At 33.0% G+C, this 24,659-nt stretch overlaps 1 protein-coding gene across 1 annotated transcript; it reads right to left on the bottom strand.

Moving 5' to 3' along the window:
• Positions 1 to 18,910: 18,910 nt before the first annotated feature.
• Positions 18,911 to 24,360, bottom strand: LOC127715805 (protocadherin-9-like). Its single transcript, XM_052221943.1, has 4 exons — positions 21,655 to 24,360; positions 21,213 to 21,287; positions 20,667 to 20,781; positions 18,911 to 19,523 (listed from the first exon to the last, which is right to left on the bottom strand). Exons 1-4 carry the CDS (start codon positions 24,358 to 24,360, stop codon positions 19,288 to 19,290), a joined length of 3,132 nt encoding a protein of 1,043 aa, XP_052077903.1. The 3' UTR covers positions 18,911 to 19,287.
• Positions 24,361 to 24,659: the final 299 nt, after the last annotated feature.

Here is a 24,659-nt window from a genome sequence, read left to right as displayed (position 1 = left end):
CTACTACAGTATGTCATCAACACCAAAGTCCTTAATGTACAAAAACCAATACGAGTAATGAGAAATTCAACATTGCACATTCAAAATGTCAAAGTCTCCACTGAAAAGTTCAATGTTTATTAGTGTTTACTTTGTCCAAATACGCCTCCATAATTTTGGAAAGTTTTAATCGTATTAATTTTTGTAGAAATATCCATTCGTGATACAATAATGACAACAACTGGATAGCTTCTATCTGACTTAGCACAAGCGCAGATAACAACATTTCTGCCTGAGTTCCTATAGGACTTGACACACACGCAGATAACGATTGACTATACGTATACGTTCCTCAAAGAACTCAGAACACGCCTAAACAATGACTGATGTATACAAATGTGAGAAGACGGGATATGCTTGCAAATGACACAAATATTCACCTGATACCAAATGATGTAGTTTTTAGCTATGTATCAACATACATGTATGTTCCTATACGACTAAGGACACGGAGATAAACAAGGAATAATTCAATGTGAAAGATACCCGACAGCTATATTGAACTAAAGAGTTGTGGTATGAATTAAGCAACTATATATGTCACCGTATTACCTTCAACAACCGGATCAAAACCCATGCCGCATAGTCAGATATAAAATGCACCGACATGACATGACAGACAGCAAAAAACGACAACCACTTTGTGAGCCCTTACCCATGACAGTGGTGTAACAGCACAACAAAATAACAAACTGTAAAAATCAGTTGGAAATTGCTTGACTCATCAGATCGGTAAGAAAAACAATAAACACAACTAACAAAAAGACAAACGACAGAAAAAAACAGGGTTTACTGAGAGCTAAATCAAAGCTAATATATACCAACTAAGAAATGAATTATGTTTTCCCAGACTTAAGACTACTATGTTTTTACTTGAATCACTATTTACCTCGTTGTTGGATTACGAATGACAGCACTTCTAAGATGGCCTAAACATTTGTATGTCACGGATATCTTAGGAATATTTGTAAATCATGTATGGTTCAGTCAATAGTAAATAGACTATAATAGTAAAGAGTAATGGCAACCAAATTAATGCAGACCACTTAGAACTTTTTTGTCTAAATGACCGTGGTACAAACAAGCCGGTAAAAAACAACATCTCCAGTAATGTTGGTATTCTTTCTTAGTTTTGTGTATTTCTTATATTATTTTTATATGCGTCTTGTTGGAATGGATGCTTGATTAAGAACACAATCTTTAAGATAAACAATTTGAAAACTTAATTGGTGTACATATCAAGTGATTCCATTTAGTAGCTTGACTTGTCCCTTCACATTGAGACCACCACAACGACAATAATACGTCATGTACAAATTTGACGATAAAGTTGAAAAAAGTCATTTAAAAATCATAATTAGCATCAAACATGGAATTATTATAAATAGTTTTGTGAAACATCACAGTAATGGTCAAAACTTTCATTTTGCACCTTTTCAACAAAGTTCATCTTAAGTTTGTACAAAGAAATCTACACCAATTTGTTAAATTTACGACGACACCTTTCATGCTTTATTAATAACAATATTCGGCATATCTCAGTTCATTTTATTGATAAAAATTCATAAATGAAAACAGTTAAACATTAAATTTACAAAATTATTCATTTAATTTGACGGTCCATTGAAACGGGTTGACCTTCCGTTTGGGTATAAGGATATAGACTCTTTTATGTTTACAATCTTTAACTATACTAATACAAAATAAAGACTATCTTAGATCTAGAGACTTATACTTTGCCAAAGAATTAAAAAGTTTCCTTTGGTGCATTTACATATATTGCAAATTCAATATCATCATTATTTCATACCTTTCGATTAAAAACTTAAACATATTTATGTAAACTTGATCTTTGCACCACAACCTGACGACATCGAATAATGGGTGCAACTTTTAAATGTGCTTTTAAAAAAGGAGATGTGGTGTGACCATCAATTAGACAGCAACCCATCGACACAAAAAAAAAACAGAATTAAAATCAGTATGAAAACTTATTACTTAAATAAATTGCTGCTAGAGCTATATGTCTCACCTGTCTGTGATTTTGATTGCGTAATGGAAATGTTTGAAAGTTAAAAGTAAACACTGTAACATATAAACCTTGCAGAAGCTTATAATTCAATGGACCAGGACTGAACAGGCAGCGCCAAATAATCTCCACGGAATTTCGGTGTGCAAAAGATAACACAACTGTATTCCAAAATATCGTTAACCTACCATTATTGGTTCCTCTCAAAATGACATAATCACACATTTTAACAATAATTGACGCCACCGTCTCTTGCAACAGCATACCTTAATCTCGCATCACGACTTCATCGAGGCGAGACCTCTCCCAACTCTTCCGAAGAAAACTGTTAAAAGAATAGCGAGAACAAAAACAAAATATACAAACGAAAGTACAAATAAAACAATACCGTAAACAAATTATTAAAGCTATACAGACAAAGCAAGCTCAGAGTACGAATTGAAATATGAAAATCAGATATGCATGCCGTCTTACACTTTTAAATACTGGTTGATTTACCTCGTTTAAATATGTGCAAAGTTTCAATGCAGAGAAACCAAGGAACAGTCACGAAAATGTAATTCACTGGTCGCCGTTTGTTGCTGACTGTCATATCTGTTTTTCTTTATTATATTGTTTTGGAACCTAATGTTTGTTGATGTGGTTCATAAGTGTTTTTCGTTTCTCGTTTTTATATAGATTAGACCGTTGGTTTTCCTGTTTGAATGGTTTTACACTTGTCATTTTTGGGACCCTTTATAGCTTGCTGTTCGGTGTGAGCAAAGGCTCCGTGTTGAAGGCCGTACTTCGACCTATAATGGTTTACTTTTACAAATTGTGACTTGGATGGAGAGTTGTCTCATTGGCACTCATACCACATCTTCTTATATCTTTTGTCATAAATCAGGTTGTTTGGTGTTTTTTTTTAATTGTTTCTCACATTTTGTCATGTCGGTGCCTTTAATAGATGACTGTATATATACGGTATGAGTTTTGCTCACTGTTGGTGCCTTTCATTAGGACACTTTTTGATAGTTGTCTCATTGACAATCATATCATATCACATTATTTTGTGTTTTAGTAAAATCATAGATTAACATATTGATGTATATCTAAAAAATGACAGACGTAAAAACTGAACAACAACAGTATAGTTATAAAGCCTTTATCACTTAGCTCATTAACAACAAAAAGATTTGAAGGACAATTCCTAAACTTGTGAACTTTATGAATGGTACCACGTTAAAATAGCTTGGTGTATAATGCCATATTCTATTAAATTCGTTTTGCACTTCGGTAAATCTTGTTAACCAGGATCCTCGAATATATTGTAAACTAGAATCATTTGTTAAGATGTGTAGAACTTTCAACGACTTTATCAGAGTTATGCTGTGTCAACATTACAAGAGCACATTTCATGGAATACAAGGTTTACGAGAGGGAAATCACAGTACATCGCAATGTTTTGTTGTATATCATAGTTCTGAATATGCATGGAATATTTGCCACTTTGCCACTGGGCGTTAAGTAACCAGCAATCATCAATCATTTCGTACTTTACAAAATAATTATCTGTGTTTATGTATGTATGTATGTATGTATGTATGTATGTATGTATGTACGTATGTATGTATGTATGTTTATGTGTTTAGCCGTTTCTATCCTTGAAATGTATAAAGACTTTTTATTCTTTTAATACTTAAAAGAACAAGTTTTCAAGGATGAGTTTATTAAAAACAGTATTATTAATAAAAATATTGATGACCAAGTTAGGTGCGGTTTCTGTATCAAAAGCCTTTATAAAAATTTAATATTTTCATCACATAATTTATAATGACAATTTAAGGAGGTAAAACATTCCGTCGGAAGTTTAATAAATAGCACATCATTGAAATATAGTGCCTGGAGAAAGGTTTTATAACCAATAAATTTAGCTGTTCATTGAAACTGGAGACATCCAAATTAGAGTTCTCAGCAGGGTTGTAAGACGATTTGGGTACTTGATTTTCATACAAATTGTTTTATGTATTACTAACCGTTAGCTTTATTAAGTTTTCACCTTGTAGTGTTATTTAGACAGACCACCCCTTTTGGTTATTGTGACGACTATCGATGGTTTAAGTCTGGTACATGTTAGCAATAATGATTAATAAAATATTTCAAATCATTTAGATTTTTACATAAAAAATGCTGAAATAGGCATCGGCATGCATTTGATGTATTTCATACTTTGTAAATTGTTTAAGATATAACAGTTGAAATTTCTAATTTACAAAACTATATGTACATGAATATGTTAATTCTCGTTTGCATATTTTATTTGGTCAAATCACATAAAACCATCATTACGCCTGTCTGTTGTCGATTTTAGTCTTTTTGCTGTGAAAGTTATATGTGTAGAATAGTGATATGTTTTTACATATATTTCATTACCTGACATAAACAAAACAAAAGGCATATATGTATAAACGGAATGTTTATGTCTCAGAAAAAGTGCATATTCTTGATGGAAAACTTTTCCTTGATATTTGTCAGTGGCACAGCATCCAACTATGTATAGAATGTCGACTGCACGCTTCTCTTTAAAAACAATAATTTCATACATCATATTTCAAAAACTTTCTCTTTTATTGTTACTTGTTAATTTGGTATGAATAAATATTTTACCCGATAAATACCAAAACGACACGCGGAGTAGGATTTTTAACATGCTACTGTAGCTTAAATAAGGTAACAGTCCACAGGCGAAAACATCAACATATAATCCAGGCACATTGTTCGATCTCCGAACAGGACAGTCCTTATTTTTATTTCCAAATAGCGCGTACTTTGCGGTGAAGCAGCAAATATCAAGTCTGTAATCGAACCAATGAACTCCAAGTTATGCCTCGATGCGACTCAGACCCGCAAGTACGAGACTGTGATCTTTCACTCTTGCACAAATGATCACTTTTAATGGAAGATTTCCTATTCAAAAAATGACAACAGAACCTTACGATGAAGCAGAAAAATTAGAAAGATAAACCTGGAACTTAGTGTTTTCAATAGACAATGTATTCAAATCAAAGTCTATTGCAAAGTTTACCTTTTCTGCGATATTGTAATAGGAGTTTCTGTTAGACCGTATATCTATTACAGAGTATACTTTCACTTTTTTCTTACAAAATTTCAGTATAAGAACAAGTCTTATTTACTGACATTTAATAGTTTTATAAATCTTACAGGAATGACGTTCGCGTCCCTGTGTGATTGTCAAAATATTTCCAACTTTTATTTAGTTAAGGTACCTTTATCGTTTCTCTAATGAATTAAGTTATTGAAACATATTTTTATTTCATCTGTTGATTTACATTAAATACATAAATAATATTTTACTTCTTCAAGAATAGTTCATTGTCCAAGTCTTAATTTGATGAAGTTGTTTTCTTAAACCACGAACATTTTCAAATTTACATTTCAGACGTTGACATCGTGCGTTCGGAAATTCTACCATGGTCAGTATAAACATCGATGTGAAATATTTAATAACACATGACTGAGTCAATACAAATAGATTTTTTTCAAAAAGGTTTACAAAAGCTAAGTTAATTTTCATTCTCATATTTCTATTTGTCTTTTAATCGATATCCAACTGTACAGCGGTAGCGTTGACTGTAAAACTATTTAGTTAATACAAGTAATGTTTCTTTACTTAAAAGCCACGCTCGCTATAAGGATCACTTAACCCTGGTATAGCCTTTTATAATAATATAGACAAATATACTTCATAGAGTTCACAAGGAAAACAAATAAAGGAACCATCCTGTGTTCTTTTAGTGAATTTACTGGTATTTGTTTTGTAGTATCAGATGCCACTGGCGATTTACAATTAGATATTTTCTTTCACAAATTGTTATAATTAAAGAATAAAATGTGTTGTAGTGCTAATGCATAGTTTGCACCAATGATATATTGAGATTTCGTCGAAGATCTATATACGTGGTTCTTAAAATCAAGTTTCCCCAGTTCTTTGTGACAAAATAAAGGCAACACAAATTTATTGTTTTAAGAGTTACTGTAATTTCTATCAATTCCAAAAATTTGGAAGAAGAAAACAAAAACATTTAGTTTGTGTTTCTATGGAACTTTTCAAAGAAAGCTTAATTTTCACTTTTGTATAATGAATGGAAGAAGCAAGATAATAAATTGTGAATTAAAGAAAATAGAACTAACGTATACCATATATTTACTATTAACATAAAAGTAAAATGAAAAATACTTTCATGCTATAATAAAGTTCTCCTTCTTATTTCATTGTGTCGGTCTATTCGGTAAGAATACTGGTATAGTCAAGATTTATAGTGAATGCAACCTCATACGATACACAAACACCACATAAATACATAATTCAATTCATGAACTTTAATGAAAAAAAAACCAGAATTTGTCGTTTGAATTGTTTCTAAAACAACAAATGGAAGTTTTTAACGACCTTGACTGGCTATACAGCCCTTGCACGGTCAGTTATTGTTTCTAATCTTGTCTTGTTGGGCCTTTTATAGACTTTTATACGGTATGGATTTTGTTCATGGTTAAAGGCCGTATGGTGACCAATATCTAGTTGCTTACATCCACATCATTTGGACTCTGGTGGACAGTTGTATCACTGGCAATCATACCACATCTCTTGGTTTTACATAGAATACACTTTAGCGACAAGTCAGCTAGGACACTGGTCACAAAATCATTTCAGTTAACCATGCAATGCACGAACAATCAACCTGAAACTCTTTGGTATAGTTTCTAAGGTAAAAACCGGGATGCAAACGAACGTTCCGACGTTGACAATATTCCACTGATGCTCTTTTCATAAAAAATCTTACGACTAAAATTGATCGTAAGTTGTACTAAAATATTCATGACTTAAGAGTATTTTTTCGAGAAATATATTGTAATAATAGTGTCTGGTTCTTTTCTACGTCTTGAAAGTTACGAATAATCTGTGTAGCAAAATAACGATAGATATGTAACAATTGTCCCGTAATATACATATATGTATAGGTAACTGGCCATCCTTGCTTGTTCCACCCTCAAGGTAATGTTTTGTACATTATATAACGAAAGCGACAAACCTACAAATACAATAAGATTTATATTCTGAAGTGGACTTAGTTGGTATCAGAGTAAGAAGATTTGGTACTACGGAACATGAATCAAAGGGGTACTTCAATTCTAAATCCGTTGAAGAGTTATTAAAAATTGAAAGGCCTCCAATTTTTAAAGTTAAATATATCCACTTTTGAAGTTAATGGTCTTACGGCCAAAGAACGGGCTAATCTGCATCTTGTACCATAATATTGCTAAAACAAAGTTTGCCGACAAATTAAGTTTAACAAAATTATGTAACTGTTCTTATGTTGATTGGCTTAGGTAATTTCAAATTGAAAAGGAAAGTGTACTTAAGATATCATGCAATGTAGTAACCGGTTTAGAAGTAGCCTTCATGTAATTGTTAATTTCTACAAGGCCGTTGAATGTGTGAAAGTCAAAAAAATAAGAAATAAACAGAATTCGACCAACATAGCTTGTGATATACATGTCATTAACAACATTGAGAATTGTTTTGGCAACTGCTCTTGATGATGTTTATGGTAGAACCGATGATATATGACAAATCAGAATTTCTTTGAATTTCAAGTTTATATGATTTTCTGGCCCTTTTAGCTTTTTAAACACCAATTGTCTTATATTCTATAGGTTTCCCCAAATTTTGGCGACCGAGTTTTTGATCCAAGGTGATGTACGTTTTCTTCATAAGAAAAAGTCATTTGCAGCTCGTTTTCGAAATAAAGATTCTTTTAACATAATTTTGCGCTAATCTATTTGAAGAATCTATATATAGGTATATACATTGAAAGAATAGGAAGAAAAATATATATATACGAAATAACAAATTTCAAGATATAATCTTAAAAAGCAATGTCCATACATGCTGGATTGTTTTGGGGAAATATCTCAAACGACCCTTATTAAACCAATTTGCAATCGACTTTACACAAGTATTTTCGAAAGAAAGTGATGCATTATATAGTATATTTAACAATTGTTAAACACCCATAAACATTGCGAGGGTTCGAGTGTACCGAGAAAGCCCCACACACTACCTCACATGTATTCAACATATCCTGAGAGATTTAGCTAGCTATAAAACCATGTTTAATCCACCATTTTCAACATAAGGAAATGCCTTACCTAGTCAGGAACATGACAGTTGTTTTCCATTCGTTTGATGTGTTTGAGCTTTTTATTTTGCCATTTGATAAAGGCCTTTCCGTTTTCAATTTTGCTTGGAGTTCGGTATTTTTGTTATTTTACTTTTATAGCGCATACTTCCATTTTTATATTGAAAAGCATTGTGGATTATTTCTTTATAAGACGATTTTTCAATTTGACATTGGGAATGGTAGTATAAAGGACTTTCCGTTTTGAATTTTCCTTGGAGTTAGGTATTTTTGTTATTATACCTTTTTCTTCATTGACATAAACATCTCTCTGAACCCCCCCCCCCCTTTTTTTTTGCACCCATCCACATACACAAAAACACTACGCACATATAACAAGACGTAACTTCACAAGAAATCAATCACTGTTTTTAAACATGTTTAGGTGATTACCTCTTTATCGCAGTAATCTAAAATGTCATTTAATTCCACATACAGATATATTGATGATGTTCTTTCAATTAACTATCCAAAATTTTTTGAGCGGTTCCCGTTAATATATCCTCTTGAAACAAAGATTAAAGAAACCACGGACACAGCTTCTTCTGTCTCATTTCTAGACATTTACCTCGAATTTGACAACAGTGGTCATCACAATACCAGAATCTATGACAAACGAGACGAATTCAATTTTGAAATTATAAATTTTCCTCACCTTAGCAACAATTTACCAACTTCACCCGCGTATGGAGTATACATTTCTCAATTCATACGATATTCAAGAGCTTGTAGCTGCTTCACAGACTATGTAAAACGTCATCGGTTTCTGAGCAAAAAAGAATGAGCAAGGGTTTTGTCAAAGAACGTCTCGTCCCCTTTCTCAAAAGAACGTTCATCGGAAAGTACCAAGATCTAATAGATAAATATTTAGTGTCCATACTTCATAAATAATACAAGATGGTCGTGAGTTATAGATTCTAGGTGCTGAAGTTATGTATCTTTTTATTTACTTTACAGTTTTCTCTTTATTTGTCTTCGTGCTATTATGTTTCTTTTGATCGTACGACTTTTAACGGGACAGGGTATTTATACATCCCACTACCGGGATGTTGACTATGGGCGTTTCTGGTTCAGGTGGCCCCTGAGGTGCGATTCGGACACAATGGGTTTTTATAGTGTTGTTTCCATTTGGTTTACCATTGTATTTATGTTTCACTTAATTTATACATTATCGAGAAAGTGTATGCTATATACGGTAAGTACTATCAACTTCAAAAACTTTTTTTACCTGCGTCTTTGTCAACTTACTGTCACCTACCAAAACTTGTTTGTTGTCGTCTTTGTCAAAACTATCAACTAAAACACATTTTTTTTTGTTGGCGTCTTTGTTAGATTTATTTTTATGTCTGTTTAAATATTTTAGTCTGTTGTGTTGTATATATTAAAATAAAAAGATGTGGTATGATTGCAAATGAAACAGCTCTCCACCAGAGACCGAATGACATAGAAGTTAACAACTATATAGGTCACCGTACAGCCTTCAACAATGAGCAACACCAATATCGCACAGTCAGTTATAAAAGGCCCCGAAATGACAAATCTAAAACAGTTCAAACGAGAAAACTAACGACCTGATTTATGCACTAAACAATAAACGAAAAACAAATATGATATACAGCAACAAACGACAACCACTGAATTACAGGCTCCTAACTTGGGGCAGGCAGCCGCACATACATAATGTGACGGGGTTAAACATGTTTGCAGGCGCTCAACCCTCCCACTAACCTGTGTCCGTGTGATGTATGTTTACACAGCTGTGACTGCTGGATTCCAATTATTGTTACATTACTAGTATGTATGTTTAGGTTGCTCACCTAGAGTATTGTCAATATAACGGAATTATAGACAACTGTCATACAAGTGGGTGGTTTAGCTAGCTATAACACACGATTAACATCCCATTTCTTCGGAAAATGCATATACCAAGTCAGGAATATGACAGTTGTGTTTCAATCGTTCCGTTGGTTAATATAAACGTTTGATTTTGTCAGTTTTTATGGACTCTCCCTATTTTGAATTCACCTTGGAGTTAGTTTAGTGATACTTTATTATATGTATGGAGATATATGAAAATATTGGCATAAGTTAGTAGAAAATAATTTGTTCTTCTGTATACTTGTGTTGTTTTCTGGACTGGCCCTCTGTCAAATGTTCCTATTTTGTCTAATATACACGACATTCAGTTTATACATGGCGTCTCCCTTCAAATCTCAAAATAATCAATCATTTTGAATTGTCGTTAAGACAGCCCTCATTCTTTATCTCTAAAAATCTAAATTGATTTTTTTATAAATGAAATTGAATAGTTATAATTTTCATTCTTTCTTAATAGAACGTGAAATTAAATGTAGATACGTTACTAAATCTATTTTCTTGAAATTTGAAAATTAAAAACTCGTATACACAAAAATATCTGTAGTTTTGCTGCAGGGCACAAGTTTTTTGGACGTTAAACAATTATTTTTTTCGCAATGCAAAGTGCAAGTACCAAAACATTCAAAGCATGATTAACAAATTCTTATTTTTTTTTATTTACAATGAAAATTTAGTCTGATTCATTAAAAAACTATTCATCCGCTTAACAAAATTTAGTTTGACAGTTTTGAAATTAGCTATTGAATTTGAAGAGGATCGAACTAAGATGGAATGAATAGATCAGAGTTCATATAGACTCCATATACAAACAATAAATAATAAACCAACAACCGTCTACTTCCATCTGAATGAATTATTCATAAATAGCAGGAACTATCCTCCATTTAAATGACAAGAGTGTCACATGTTGATTTCAGTAACAATTGTTTTCTGAATTGCTTTTATCCTAATCTATTTGAAATATGAACAAAAAAGACATACAAATTTGAACGCAGTGTTAAGATACGAATAAAAAGTCCTTTACGAAATCGATTGAAATTTCTGTCTGATTTAATTTGGACAAAAAATTATTGATGAAATCTGAAAAGCCTCCAATTAATATGCCCTCCTCTCTTATTTAAAATCTTGTTAGTTTCTACATCGTTGTTCACTTATTGTCAGTATCAATTAATTCATATACGTTTGAGGAGTCTTAATATATCAAAATTGATTCAAAATATTCTTATCAAAAGAAAAATCTAAACAGGGATAAAGTAAGAGCTCGTGGAGTAGACTTCGACAATCGAAGAAGGATAATTCAAGTTGAACATACTTGCCTTTTCTTAATTGCCTCCCATGTATTTGTTGTGTTTAAATGAGAACAAAAAACAAATGAAAATTTACACACAAAATAAGTATTTAGACTCCATAAGAATAAGAAACGAACGGATATATTCGTAAGTTTTATAGGGAGCACCTGTCTTACCTTATGACGTAAACATATCATTTCAAAGATAAAGGTTGATACGATTTTCACGGCAAACCGAAAGCTTACCAGTGCATTTGAAACTACCGACTAGGTTTCCAATTAAAGATTTTTTGTTAAGAAAACAAACACCAGTGTAGTACAAACTGGGTCCCTGTCTATAAAGAGAAAATGACACAAGCATCAAAAATATATAAATGTATATGAAAAGCAAAAAAAAAAAAAAAAAAATGGAAAGACAACTTTAATGAGTACAATAAGAAATTCTCCATTCTCAAGTATTGCATTGACAAAAAACATAATCGGTTCTACCTAGGAGTTGTTTCTAATTTGGAAATTTGGAAATATACTTTAATTTCTTCTTACGCGGTTTAACGCTTTGAATATTATTATTTTTCATGTTGGTTACTTATGACTGTAATATCACTAAATGAATGAAGGAATTTTCAACAAGCAATCAATAAACATACATACGGCTCCGTGTTGAAGGCCGTTCTTTAACCTATAATTGTTTACTTTTTACACATTGTGACTTGGATGGAGAATTGTCTCATTGGCACTCATACCACATCTTCTTATTTATATATACAATATATGTACACTGGAAACTATAAAATATATTTCTAGGTCATTAAAAAGAAAGGAAAATAAAAAGACCAATACATATATAAGTCTTACTTAAGATGTGTGTTTGTGCATCGTTACCAATAAAAGACAGTGTACGAATACGATGATACGTTACCAATAAAAGACAGTGTACGAATACGATGATACGTTACCAATAAAAGACAGTGTACGAATACGATGATACGTTACCAATAAAAGACAGTGTACGAATAAGATGATACCTATCATCAATGTGCTGGGTGATTGTTTTATATTTCGTTTCCGACTACTGTTTGGTGAATTCTTATTCAAATATACGAATATTGTAAACCATGTTGGATATTGGATAAGTGACCTGTAGATGTAGCATACAGTCTTCATATATATATATATGTGTCTATACCAATATGCCAAGTTATCAATCTCCCTGAGTCTAAACAAAGTATAAACAAGTCAAAAAGTAACTTTATGAAATATCTGCAATTAACAAAGATTATATTCTTCAAAATAAAAAACAACAAAAACAACAAAAATCTATTTAGATGAGTAGGTTTCTAACATATAAGGCAGGCATTGTTAACATTACATATACAAAATGAGGGGCTGTGGTACGCCATGATTGCCAATGAGACAACTATCCACCAGAGTCAAAATGACTTGGGTGTAAGCAATTATAAATCACTACGGCCTTCAACATCGAGCAAAACTCATGACGTATAGTCAGCTACAAAAGGCCCCGAAATGACAGAATGTGTGATAATTCAAATAAGAAAAAAACAAATGTCTGATTTGTGACATAACAATAAACAAAAAACAAATATGACGGACAGCAATCACCGAAAAACAATGAAATGGGGGCGCCGAACTTTGAACAGGCACATACAAAATGTGTCGCGGTTGATATATTTGTGAGCGTTCAAACATCCCATTAAATGGAGCAATGGTGTAACAGCACAACATTAGAACGAACTGTATATACTAGTTGTAAGAGGCTGGACTAGTCAGATTTGCAAGAAACCCACACAAAAAAAGATTAACAAACAAAGTACCTATCTAAGAGTACTCGTAGTAACTGGGTCTTATTTAAACGACACGCGCGACTGGCGAACAAAATTATAAGCCTGGTATCTTTGATTTTTGTTATTACTGAAAGCTAGTTTATAGACCATTATAACTAATAATTCGCGGTCTACATCCGTTCAATACCAATTTTTTATGTTCAAAGTAAGAAAACATAGAATTTATTCGTACTAGCTGTTAAACAGGAGAAAATATCGCTTTTCGTATCAGTTTCTATAAAGCTAGTATAAGTTAATGTTTATGTACATTACCAGTTGGTCTTGGTGGATAGTGGTATTTATATTTGGCTTCATAATGTATGGTGGATTCTTATCAATTTAATGATGAAACTCAAAGTTTGAGATAACAACATTTAAAATCCTTCCCGAACCAGTTTAATAGCTGCCTTGCGAATTTAACATCAACTTGAATCATACTGAAATCCCCGTTAAGGCAAAAAAAATGACATTGATGAAATCACTTCGAAAAATGCTTTTAAGTATTTTATGACAGTATGTTTACATCCATTTAAAAAGAACCTGATGTAATTCTTGCACATTTGATCACTTGTAGTCTACCTTGCATTCATTTGGAAAATTTTAAGCAGAGTAGAACTTTTTTACTGTACTTTTCTTCTTATAGTCACTTACTTGATATTTGTTAATTGGATATTGTTTCAGATTGTGCATACCTTTGAAATGACCAATTTCAGTAAGGCAGCTAATTTTTAAAAGTCTTTTCTCTCTACATATAAAAAAAGAAGATGTGGTATGATTGCCAATGAGACAACTCTCCACAAGAGACCAAATGACACAGAAATTTACAACTATAGGTCACCTTACGGCCTTCAACAATGAGCAAAGACCATACCGCACAGTCATCTATAAAAGGCCCCGAAATGACATGCTTTTTTAGTTTTATCAATATTTTTCTTTCTTCTCAATAACATCATGTCCTAGAATACAGATCAAGCAAGGAATTATAAGTTGGGCAATTTATATGGGATCATTACTCATAAGGTTAGTATGGGAGTCTCATTGCGAGTTGATACAACCATAACAATCAAAGCATATCGATCCTTCTAGATCAAACAGATTAAATGCTATCAGATCGGTATCTTTCACTATACTATAGTGATAATTTAAATTAAAGGAAAGATTGATCAGTAAAAACTGCAAAGTGGTAAGAGCATGACATTTTTCAGAATCAAAGATAACTGATCGACTTTCAACAAGATGATACATTTTGTAATAAATAGTGCATTACTAATATTTAGTATAATTTAAATCGATATAACAGTTGGCCTGATAGGAACGCTACCATTGAAAATACGTACTAAGAGAGACAACTCTGGATTTATTTCCGTTTTGAACATGTCCGGCTTGAACATGTTTAACTCCGCCACATTCTGTATGTGCCTATCCCAAGACAGAAGCCCGCAATTCAGTGGATGTTTGTTTTTTTATTATTGTTTTGTACAGGCCGTAAGTTTTGTTGTTCATTGTTGAAGGCTTTACGGTGACGTATATGTGCTAACTTCTACGTCATTTTTTCATTGGTGGAGGGTTGTCTCATTTGCAAGTACAGGTCGAGCAACACGAACCACAACAAAAATTGTAGGTACACTTACATGCTCTGAAAGGGTAAGAAACTCCACTGGTGACATCCGCCGTGTCACTCCATAAGAATATTATCAGGTGATTGCATAATAAGCGAATCTGTGAATATTTTCGTTTGTGCATAAAATTGAGAATGGAAATGGGGAATGTGTCAAAGAGACAACAACCCGACCAAAGAGCAGAAAACAGCACAAGGCCACCAATGGGTCTTCAACACAGCGTGAAAATCCCGCACCCGGAGGCGGGCTTTAGCTGGCCTCTAAACAAAAATGTGTACTAGTTCAGTGAAAATGGACGTCACACTAAACTCCGAAACATATAAATGAACTAGAATTTAAAAAAAAAACATACAAGACTAACAAAGGCTAGAGGCTCCTGACTTGGGACAGGCGCAAAAATGAGGCGGGGTTAAACATGTTTTGTGAGATCTCAACCCTCCCCTATACCTCTAGCCGATATAGAATAAACAAACACACAGAAATACGCACAGTAAAACTCAATTTAAAAGAAGTCCGAGTCCGATGTCAGAATAGGTAACAGAAGAAACTAAGCAAAATGACAATGAAACATAAATTAAAAAAGGACTACTAGCAGTTACTGACATGCCACCTCCAGACCTCAATTAAACTGATTGAAAGATTATGTCTTTCTCATATGAAAATCAAGCACAATCCCTCTCGTTAGGGGTTTAGTATCATAACATCATAAAATATATGAGAAGAACATAACCCGTATCATAAGGGTTATGATATATCCCTAAGATACAAAATTAATAAACCATTGGTACAGATAAGATAAGATAAGATAAGAATTTTATTAATCTAATCAAGAACCCATAAAGGGCATCATTTACAACAATATTAAGCACAATATGATTGGAAAAAAGAAAAACTATATCCTAATATAATACTATCATATATTGGACAGGATCAGAGCCTAACACATCATGTGTCTTACATAACATTAACAATAATTGCATAATAATTTTATATATTTTGTATCCACCTGGATCTTATTTCTAAACACTTAATTATATAATTGCCTAGGCACATAAGAGTTGGTAAATGCTCATTTGTGAACAGCCAGAAATATTTTTTATCCTTGGGTAATTCTTTAAAATTATTACAAAAACTGTTTACTTTATCCCATAATAATTTTCTCTGTTCGTTATATAAAGGACAACTTACTGTGAAATGGGTCTCATCTTCAATAGAATTTGATCCATGTGATAGGCAGTGATGACATAGACGCTGACTTCTCTCTATGTATTTTTTACTATACCCATCTTTCTCAATTTTAAGATCATGTGCACTTATTCTCAATTTACATATAGCTCTTCTTATATTAAAATCTTTAATTGATAAATAAGCCTCCTTTACGAAGTCAGTCTTGAGGTTGAAATAATTTTCTAATTTACTATTACCTTGTGATAAGGTATCAGATCTTTTGACCCCCCAAAATGTTTTAAAACTGTTACAAAGTTTACATTTTACAAATTTAATTAATCTATTGAGCTTTGTATTCAAATTTTGTATATCAAGTGATTGAAGGACATATCTCATAGATGAATACCAACAATTAATGTTTCCTGCATCTAAAATTTTATTACAAACATAAGCATCATAAAGTAACCCATCGTCCAATTTGTTAAGCCTGTGTACATATTTTACCATAGATATAATGACAGAAAAATAAAGAGGAAATCTTGCAACCTCTGATAACACTGCCAAATTTGAGGCTTTTTTATTTACACCAAGAATATATTTTAGATACCTGAAATGTGATTTTTCCAAATAATCATTTATGTAAATTAATTCAAATAGATAATCACTTTTTTTCTTGCAAGCAGCAGAGTTAATCTTAAAGGTACCCCAGATTTCACTACAATATAATAAAATTGGTTTTATTGTGTGATCATATAAATGGATTGCAGTATCAATACTTGGATTACAAGCTGACATGGATTTTTGTAGTTTAAATTTTGCCTTTAAGGACTTTTTGAATAGCTCTTCTTTCCCCTGCTGAAAAAGACCACTGGAAGTAAAGACTATCCCTAAATATTTATATCTGTTAACACATTCTATAGCCTCATTATCTAAACAAAGTGATTCCTTCAAAAATTTTCCAGGCTTGTTAAAAATTAAAACTTTTGTTTTGGACAAGTTAACATCTAGACACCAATCAATACAATAAGTTTGCAGGTTATCAAGTCGGGTTTGCAGACCCTGTTTAGTGTTTGATAATATAATAATGTCATCGGCGTACATAAGACAATCAATTCTACGCCCATTGATATAAACAGCATCTGGACTCGACTCAAATCTTGGAGGCAGATCGTTAATGAAAAGCTTAAATAAATTTGGGCTTAGAACATCCCCTTGCCTAACCCCAACTAGCGAGCTGAAAGATGGCGTTAGTACATTACCCACTTTCACCGACATTTCATTTTTTCTGTACATGTCTTTTAAAATAGTATAAAATTTTCCAGATATGTTATTTTCCAATAATTTGTATCTAATACCACAGTGTATGACCCTATCAAAAGCCTTTTTAAAGTCCACAAAGCAAGCATAAATTTTCCCCCCTTTTCTGTTAGTATATTTATCTAATATGGTTTTTAAAACAAACATATGGTCAGATGTTCTGCTCTTTTTTGAGAAACCAACCTGACATGGATGAATTATATTATTTTTATCAAGATGAATGTCAAGTCTTTTATTAAGAATACTGTTAAATAATTTTCCAATGCATGAATTAATTGCTATGCCTCTGTAATTTTCAGGTTTACTAGGACTCCCTGCTTTAAAAATTGGACATATATAAGACAATGACCATTTGCGAGGGTATGTTCCAGAGCAGAATATCAAGTTAAAAAGTTTCTGCAAAACAGGTGCAAATATACTACCCCCTGATTTTAATATCTCGTTTGGGATACCATCTAGTCCTGCAGCTTTATTATTCTTTAGTTTATTTATAGCATCCAAAATTTCTTTTAGGGTTATTTTGTAATCCAGTTCACAAAAAGTTGGATTATTTTCTAAATTTTTTACTTTCTTGTTAATTTCCTCTAATCTGTCTTTAAATTTGTCAGAGTTGAGATTTAAAGATTGAAAATATGAAAACCAGACGTTAGTTTGAATAGAATGTTCTGGACCATCCAAATTGTCTTCTTTTAATTCTTTGATGAGATTCCAATAACTCTTTGGATTATTATCCCTTAGATTATCCAGACTGTCAAGAATGTTTTGTTTAAATTTCCTTTGTTTATATTTACGTAGCTTATTATACTCTCTATAACATTTATAGTAAGACCCTTTTATAATTGGGTCCCAGGGGAATTTTGATAACAGCTCACCTTTAGAAATAAGGCTTTTACGTTTTTGTACCAGGTCTTTGTCAAACCATTTTTTGTTTTTGTATTTACGTGCAACTTTTTTCTTGGTTTTACGGAATATTAAACATTTACTGGCAGCATTATCTATTATATCAAAACATTCATTAGCTGCCTTTTCAATATAGTCCTCTGAAAGATTAAATTTTGTGTCTAAAAAATTTTTGATACTATTTCTAATAATTGGCTGGCATAAAGTATCTTGAAGTTTTTGTGTAGAGGTTTCTGACCATATATATTTTCCTGGAAATAAAATAGTATTGTCTTGCTCCTTAGCTTTATGCGAGTAACTAGCTAACAGGCCAAATGTCAGTTTACAGTGACAGTCTGACAGAGTTGATAAAAAATCAGCAACATGAAAAAATAAAGTATCTTCAATCAAGTCTTCCGACATGGTACATGTTAATTGAATTTTTAAAACAAAGGAAAGTCAGACAGTTTTTACCGGTACGAAGTGTCTATATTCAACATTCCTGTTAAAGATTCCATAAATGATATATTGAATAGTGAAATGATTTTTATATCAACGTAAACTGAAAAAAATATCACTCATAAAATGTGAAATATTTTAATTGGTTATTCCAACAACATAACAACAAAGTTAGGCAAGATAACAAACGATTATTCATAAATTAACAGAATAAATTACACATGTACAATCTGAAAAGAAAGTAATTAGCACAATTGAAAACTTGTCAATAACAGTATATATAAATACACACATACTCACACGCGCACACACATACAAACACATACATGCAGAACGAACGTAAGTAGTCTCAAATAGATTGATTTAGTATTTCTTTGACCAAATAGTCTCTTTTTTATTAATCAGGTAGTTCGGTTTCGGTTTGTGTATGTAGTCGTATCACTGGCAATAATGATACACAATTTTTAAGTGAACTTGATATTTCATTTGCATTATCTTAATAATGTTTAACATTTAAATCTCATTCTATTCATTAAACAAATGAAGAAGTCTCTACACAAAATTGTCCATGATCATCAAAACGTACAATTTTTAAATCATTTTTGTAGCTGTTCGTATTTTGACTGATTGCAGGCCTATCAACAAAGCCGTAATATTTCTGTTCAAATGGCATGTAAGCAGAGTCGTCTTCACGGTGTATGTCTGTGAATCTGTCTCGAAGTTTGGATTTCAGTGCTGGTTTTGGTCTTTGTACAGATTTGTCGTTATCTGAAATAAAAGAAATCAAATTCATAAGATTAACGTATGAAGAAGTCCGATTAATATTTGCATATAAAGTGAACGCACTCAAATGTTAGTCGCCGATATTAAAGAGAATAACGGCATGGTTTCATTCAGAGATTTAAGAAGTACTTTAAGTTTCTGCGTTGATTCTTCAAAATGGTAATATTAACATACTAATGTTTTACTTGTACTTATGGTTTTGCTCTCTATGTTTCCTTGACTACTACAGAGTAAAATGCTGCTTCTGTATTGATTGTTGATGTACATTCTTCAGTTTATCTTTTTTTATTCCACTGATCGAGATTAAAAGTGGGAGAAAAATTGCTAAAAGACTGGTATAACCACGTCTTATGGCCATATGCCCCGGTTATAACCACGTCTAATGTTCATTTTTCCCCTGGTATAACCACGCCTAATGTTCATCTGCCCCTGGTATAACTACGCCTAATGTTCATCTGCCCCTGGTATAACCACACCTAATCTTTATATGCCCCGGGTATAACTACGCATTATGCCCGTGTATAACAACGCCTTATGTTCATATGGCCCGGGTATAACCATGCATAATGTTCATCTGCCCCTGGTATAACCACACATAATGTTTATATGCCCGGGTATAACTATGCCTTATGTTCATATGCCCCGGGTATAACCATGCATAATGTTCATTTGCCCCGGGTATAACCATGCATAATGTTTATATGCCCGGGTATAATTACGCCTTATGTCCATATACCCCTTGTATATAACCACGCCTAATGTTCATCTGTCCCTGGTATAAACACACCTAATGTTTATATGCCCCGGGTATAAGTACGCCTTATGTCCCGGCATATGCCCCGGGTATAACCACGCATAATGTTCATATGCCCCGGGTATAACCATGCATAATGTTCATAAGCACCTGGTATAACCACGCCTTGTGTTCATATGCCCGTCTCAAGCCAGAAACCTTGTCAGTCGCTGCCTTTAGTCCAAGCTAGATTCTTTTTGTTCTTTCGGAAATTTGGTGTCGGTGGCTCATAAATGTATTTGCAATTTTTCTAGACTTGAAGAAACTTTGAGCTCGAAGATACTTCGAATTATCCTATACACAAACAAAAGACTTAATTTGATATTAATACTTACAGTACAAATTTGACTGCCTTGTTAAATCTGGATCACTACTGCCACGCCCACTGTCAGAATTGTTATCTTCTTTTGATATCTCACTTATATCATCTAAACTGTGGATTCCAGATATCTACAAGTTCAAAATAAAGATTACAACGTGCGAAACAAGTGAATTAATATTCAAGCTTAGTATGTTAATATTGTAAAAATCTGAAGAAAAAAACCTCCGAACTGCGCAGATGAAAAATATTCTGACTGTATTTTTAAAAGTCATTACCGGGATGATTTGTCTTGCTGTCCAGTACCAATTACTCTGTGGTGTAATTTGTTCTTGGACTCTAAAAAGCGCATGTGTCTTACTTGTAGATAAAGCTTATTATATTAAATGTTTGTCTTCAAGCGGAGAAAATTTGACAGAATGATCATTGACATTATAACTGCGGTTAAATTATACATATTTTCCTGATTAAGATGTATGAACACTGCAGTTGGAAGAATTGACCGCATATGAAGACACATTAAAGTTTTATTGGAAATTAAAACTATGCTATAGAAGTTTACCTGTTCATCAGAAAGTACATGCTTCAAAGAAGAGCGTTTAATTATTCTTTGTTCTTCCATACTCTGACCAGGTTTCTGAAAAATACAAAAGAAGTCGTGTTATTTATAATGTTAATATATATGTTCCGTTTCTATATTACGCTAGTTATGTTTGAAATATTATACATTCAGTTGCACGCAATTGCAACAAAATCTATAATTAGTTACCGGTAACATTCTCCTTCTTTAAATGAAAATAACACTTTATAAATTGTGTGTGTCCGAAGCCCTCTTTTGGGTTTACCTTTATAAGGAATAGTCAAACATAAACCTTTCAATGCAAGGGATTAATAATTATGAAGAAACGTTATGACCTATATGACCAAAGGGACATAAACAGGTTAAATTTGTATAACATACACGGACGTATGAGGCAATGTGCGTTGTATTTAATTTAACCTACCTCTAAGCCAGGTAGAGTATCTGTAAAAACTGAGGTACCAAATGAAGAATACAGTTCCATGTTGTCAAGATCCTCATCATAACTAGAGTGAATTTCTTTCCCTTTGGGAGGTAACGATTCGTGGTAAGATATATTTTCCTGAACATTTATCTCAGTTTTTGGTTTAAAGTTCGCTTCCTTATAAAGTTGCGGAACAATGGTCGTTTTCTTAGTATGTTCCTCTATGTGCTTCTTTCTGATTTGCTCACTTCGCCGTAAAACACAGATCACTGCTATCAAAGCACCAGATATTATTACAGTCATTGATATCACCGCTATAACAATTATGACATTTTTGTTACCGGAATCGGCAGATGAATACGAGGCTAGGGCATTAGAATCGACATAACTTAAAGCAAGAATGAATGTTACATTCGTCTGTAATTGTGGATTTCCATTGTCAGCTACTTTCACTGTTAACGTTTTCAGGCTTGTTGACCTTTCTTCAAGTTGTCGTTTTAAATATATTTTACCCGAAGTTTGAATGATAGTAAAAATGTCATCTTCATTTCCCGCCACAATGTCATAAGTCAATTGGCTGTTTGGTCCATTTTCATCAATATCAACTGCCTTGACTTTAGTTAGGTATATTCCTACTGCTGTGGAATATGACGCTGATATTGTATTATTTACTCTGTTTGGATATATAATGGAAGGTTGGTTGTCATTCTCATCTGTAACGTATACGCGAACAAATATTCTTGTCGACAAAGCAGGAATACCTTGATCAGTTGCAACTATTTCGAAGATGAAGCTACTGTCCTCTTCCCGATCGAACGAAGCAGTTGTTCTAATTTCTCCAATGTTGTTGATGATGAACGGCATATTTTCACCAGGATTTTGTACAAGAGAAAACATAATTTTCTTGTTGTTTCCGGTATCGTCGTCAGATACTTTCACACTGTCAACTGTGGTATCAGACGGTAAGTTTTCTTTTATAAAGAATTGAAAGAACGGAACATCAAATTCTGGCTTATTGTCGTTCAAATCCTTTACTACTACCACAACTACAGTTGTTCCCGTCAAAGCAGGGGTTCCGCCGTCAATGGCCAGGACGGTAAACCTGTATTCATCTTGCTTTTCTCTGTCTAACCTTTGGTTTGCTGTTATAACACCGGAAGAGGGATTGATAGAGAACACATTTTTAGAATCTTCAAAAAAAGTATAATGAATTTTATCATTTGGCCACATGTCTGCGTCGGTTGCGGACACTTTCAAACAATATTTACCAACTGGGTTATTTTCATCAATTGTTGCTGAATAGGTTGCCTCTTTGAATATTGGGGCATTGTCATTTTCATCTAAAACCCGCAGCATAAAACTCTTTGACGAACTCAATTTTGGCGAGCCATTATCAGAACATGTAACAGATATATAATGTTCTTGTTTCAGCTCATGGTCGAATTCCATCTTCAAAGCAATAAGATAACCGGGTTTTCCAGAAATATTCTGAAGCGTTACGTACTCGTTTGTAACAGCGCATATAACTTGTCCATTGGGTCCTGAATCGGCATCATCTGCAGTCACGTGAGCTATGACGGTTCCTATATCGGCTGCTTCGGAAAGACTAACAAGACTATCGTTTGCTGGAACTAGAAAGTTAAGAAACACTTCCGGCTTGTTGTTTGCAGTATCCAGTATATTGATTGTGACAGTAGCATAAGACGTTCGAGGTTGTAAACCTTTGTCGCTAGCTTCAACAATGAGTTTGAAAGTGTTTTGCTTTCCAAATGTTATTTCTCCAGCTACATAAATAACTCCAGTGTTCTCATTAATTGAAAATGTTTCCGAAATTCTTTCAATATCTGGTTGTCTAAGGCTAAATCTGTAAATAATATCGCCATTATCCCCAACATCTTTATCGTATGCAGTGACAGCAAGTAATGGAGTTTGTTTGGTTGCCCCCTCATTTAAATCTACCATATACGAGTCTCGTTCAAAAACTGGAGAATTATCATTAGTGTCCTCAATGTCAATGTAAACCGTTAAAGTTCCGGTTTTTACTGGATCTCCGCCATCTTTTGCCAAAAGTTCGAGTTCATACAAATCGATGTCTTCTCGGTCTAACTCGCTAATCAGAATTAGTCTTAGTGATAATCTTCCATCTACATCTTTTGAGGAATTAAATGTGAAAACATTATTCCCATTAACCAGGTCATAAGACTGAATAATGTTTTTGTTCGTAGAATCGGCATCAACTGCTTCCGTAAGTCCGAAAGATGTTCCTACTACTGTTGATTCGGGTACTCTTATAGTAATGTGTTCTGTTGGAAACTTCGGAGAGTTGTCGTTCATGTCCTCGATTGTTATTTCAATTGAATAAATTTCAAACATTTGTGGACTAGATGAATGAATAGCAACATCGAAGGTTAAAACACACAAATCCATAAAGATACATTCAGTCTCTCTGTCGAGTAAAGACTTGATCAAAATATTCCCTGTTCTTTCGTTAATTGTGAAAAGTGAACGCATTTTCGATTGGTCCAAAAAGCTGTATCGAATGCCTTCGAGTTTTCCATCAGTAAAATTAAACTGAAGTCCACTTTCAACTGCTAAATTCCCAATCAAAGTTCCAACTGGAAGTTCTTCAACAATGTGAAATCGAATAATATTTTCTGCAATGCTGACACCAGTCAACAATAACACACCTAACAGAATGTAAGCCATTTTCAGCATACGTAAGCATTCTGTAATAAAAAAAAAAAGAAAGATAAAGTAAGACCATTGCATATACACAGTTAAATGCAGTACTATTTAAAAAAAAGTAAGGTAAAACCATTGCAAATGAAACCGTTTATTTTGATTAAACGTTTTTGGTGTTTTTTTTTGCCAGAAGCCATTTTTATTTGCGTGTAAAATCGTTTTATCTATAACTTTAAAAATAAGAACAAAAGGAATACATTGCCATCGTATTTGCATATACCTCGCGTTGTATCAGATTATTTTTCGAAGATCAGTAGCGACAA

The sequence above is a fragment of the Mytilus californianus genome, unplaced genomic scaffold (genome assembly GCF_021869535.1).
Source record: "Mytilus californianus isolate M0D057914Y unplaced genomic scaffold, xbMytCali1.0.p SCAF_9, whole genome shotgun sequence".
NCBI lineage: Eukaryota > Metazoa > Mollusca > Bivalvia > Mytilida > Mytilidae > Mytilus > Mytilus californianus.
Note: the sequence above shows the minus strand (reverse complement) of the source record. Positions and strands in the feature narration are given on the sequence as shown.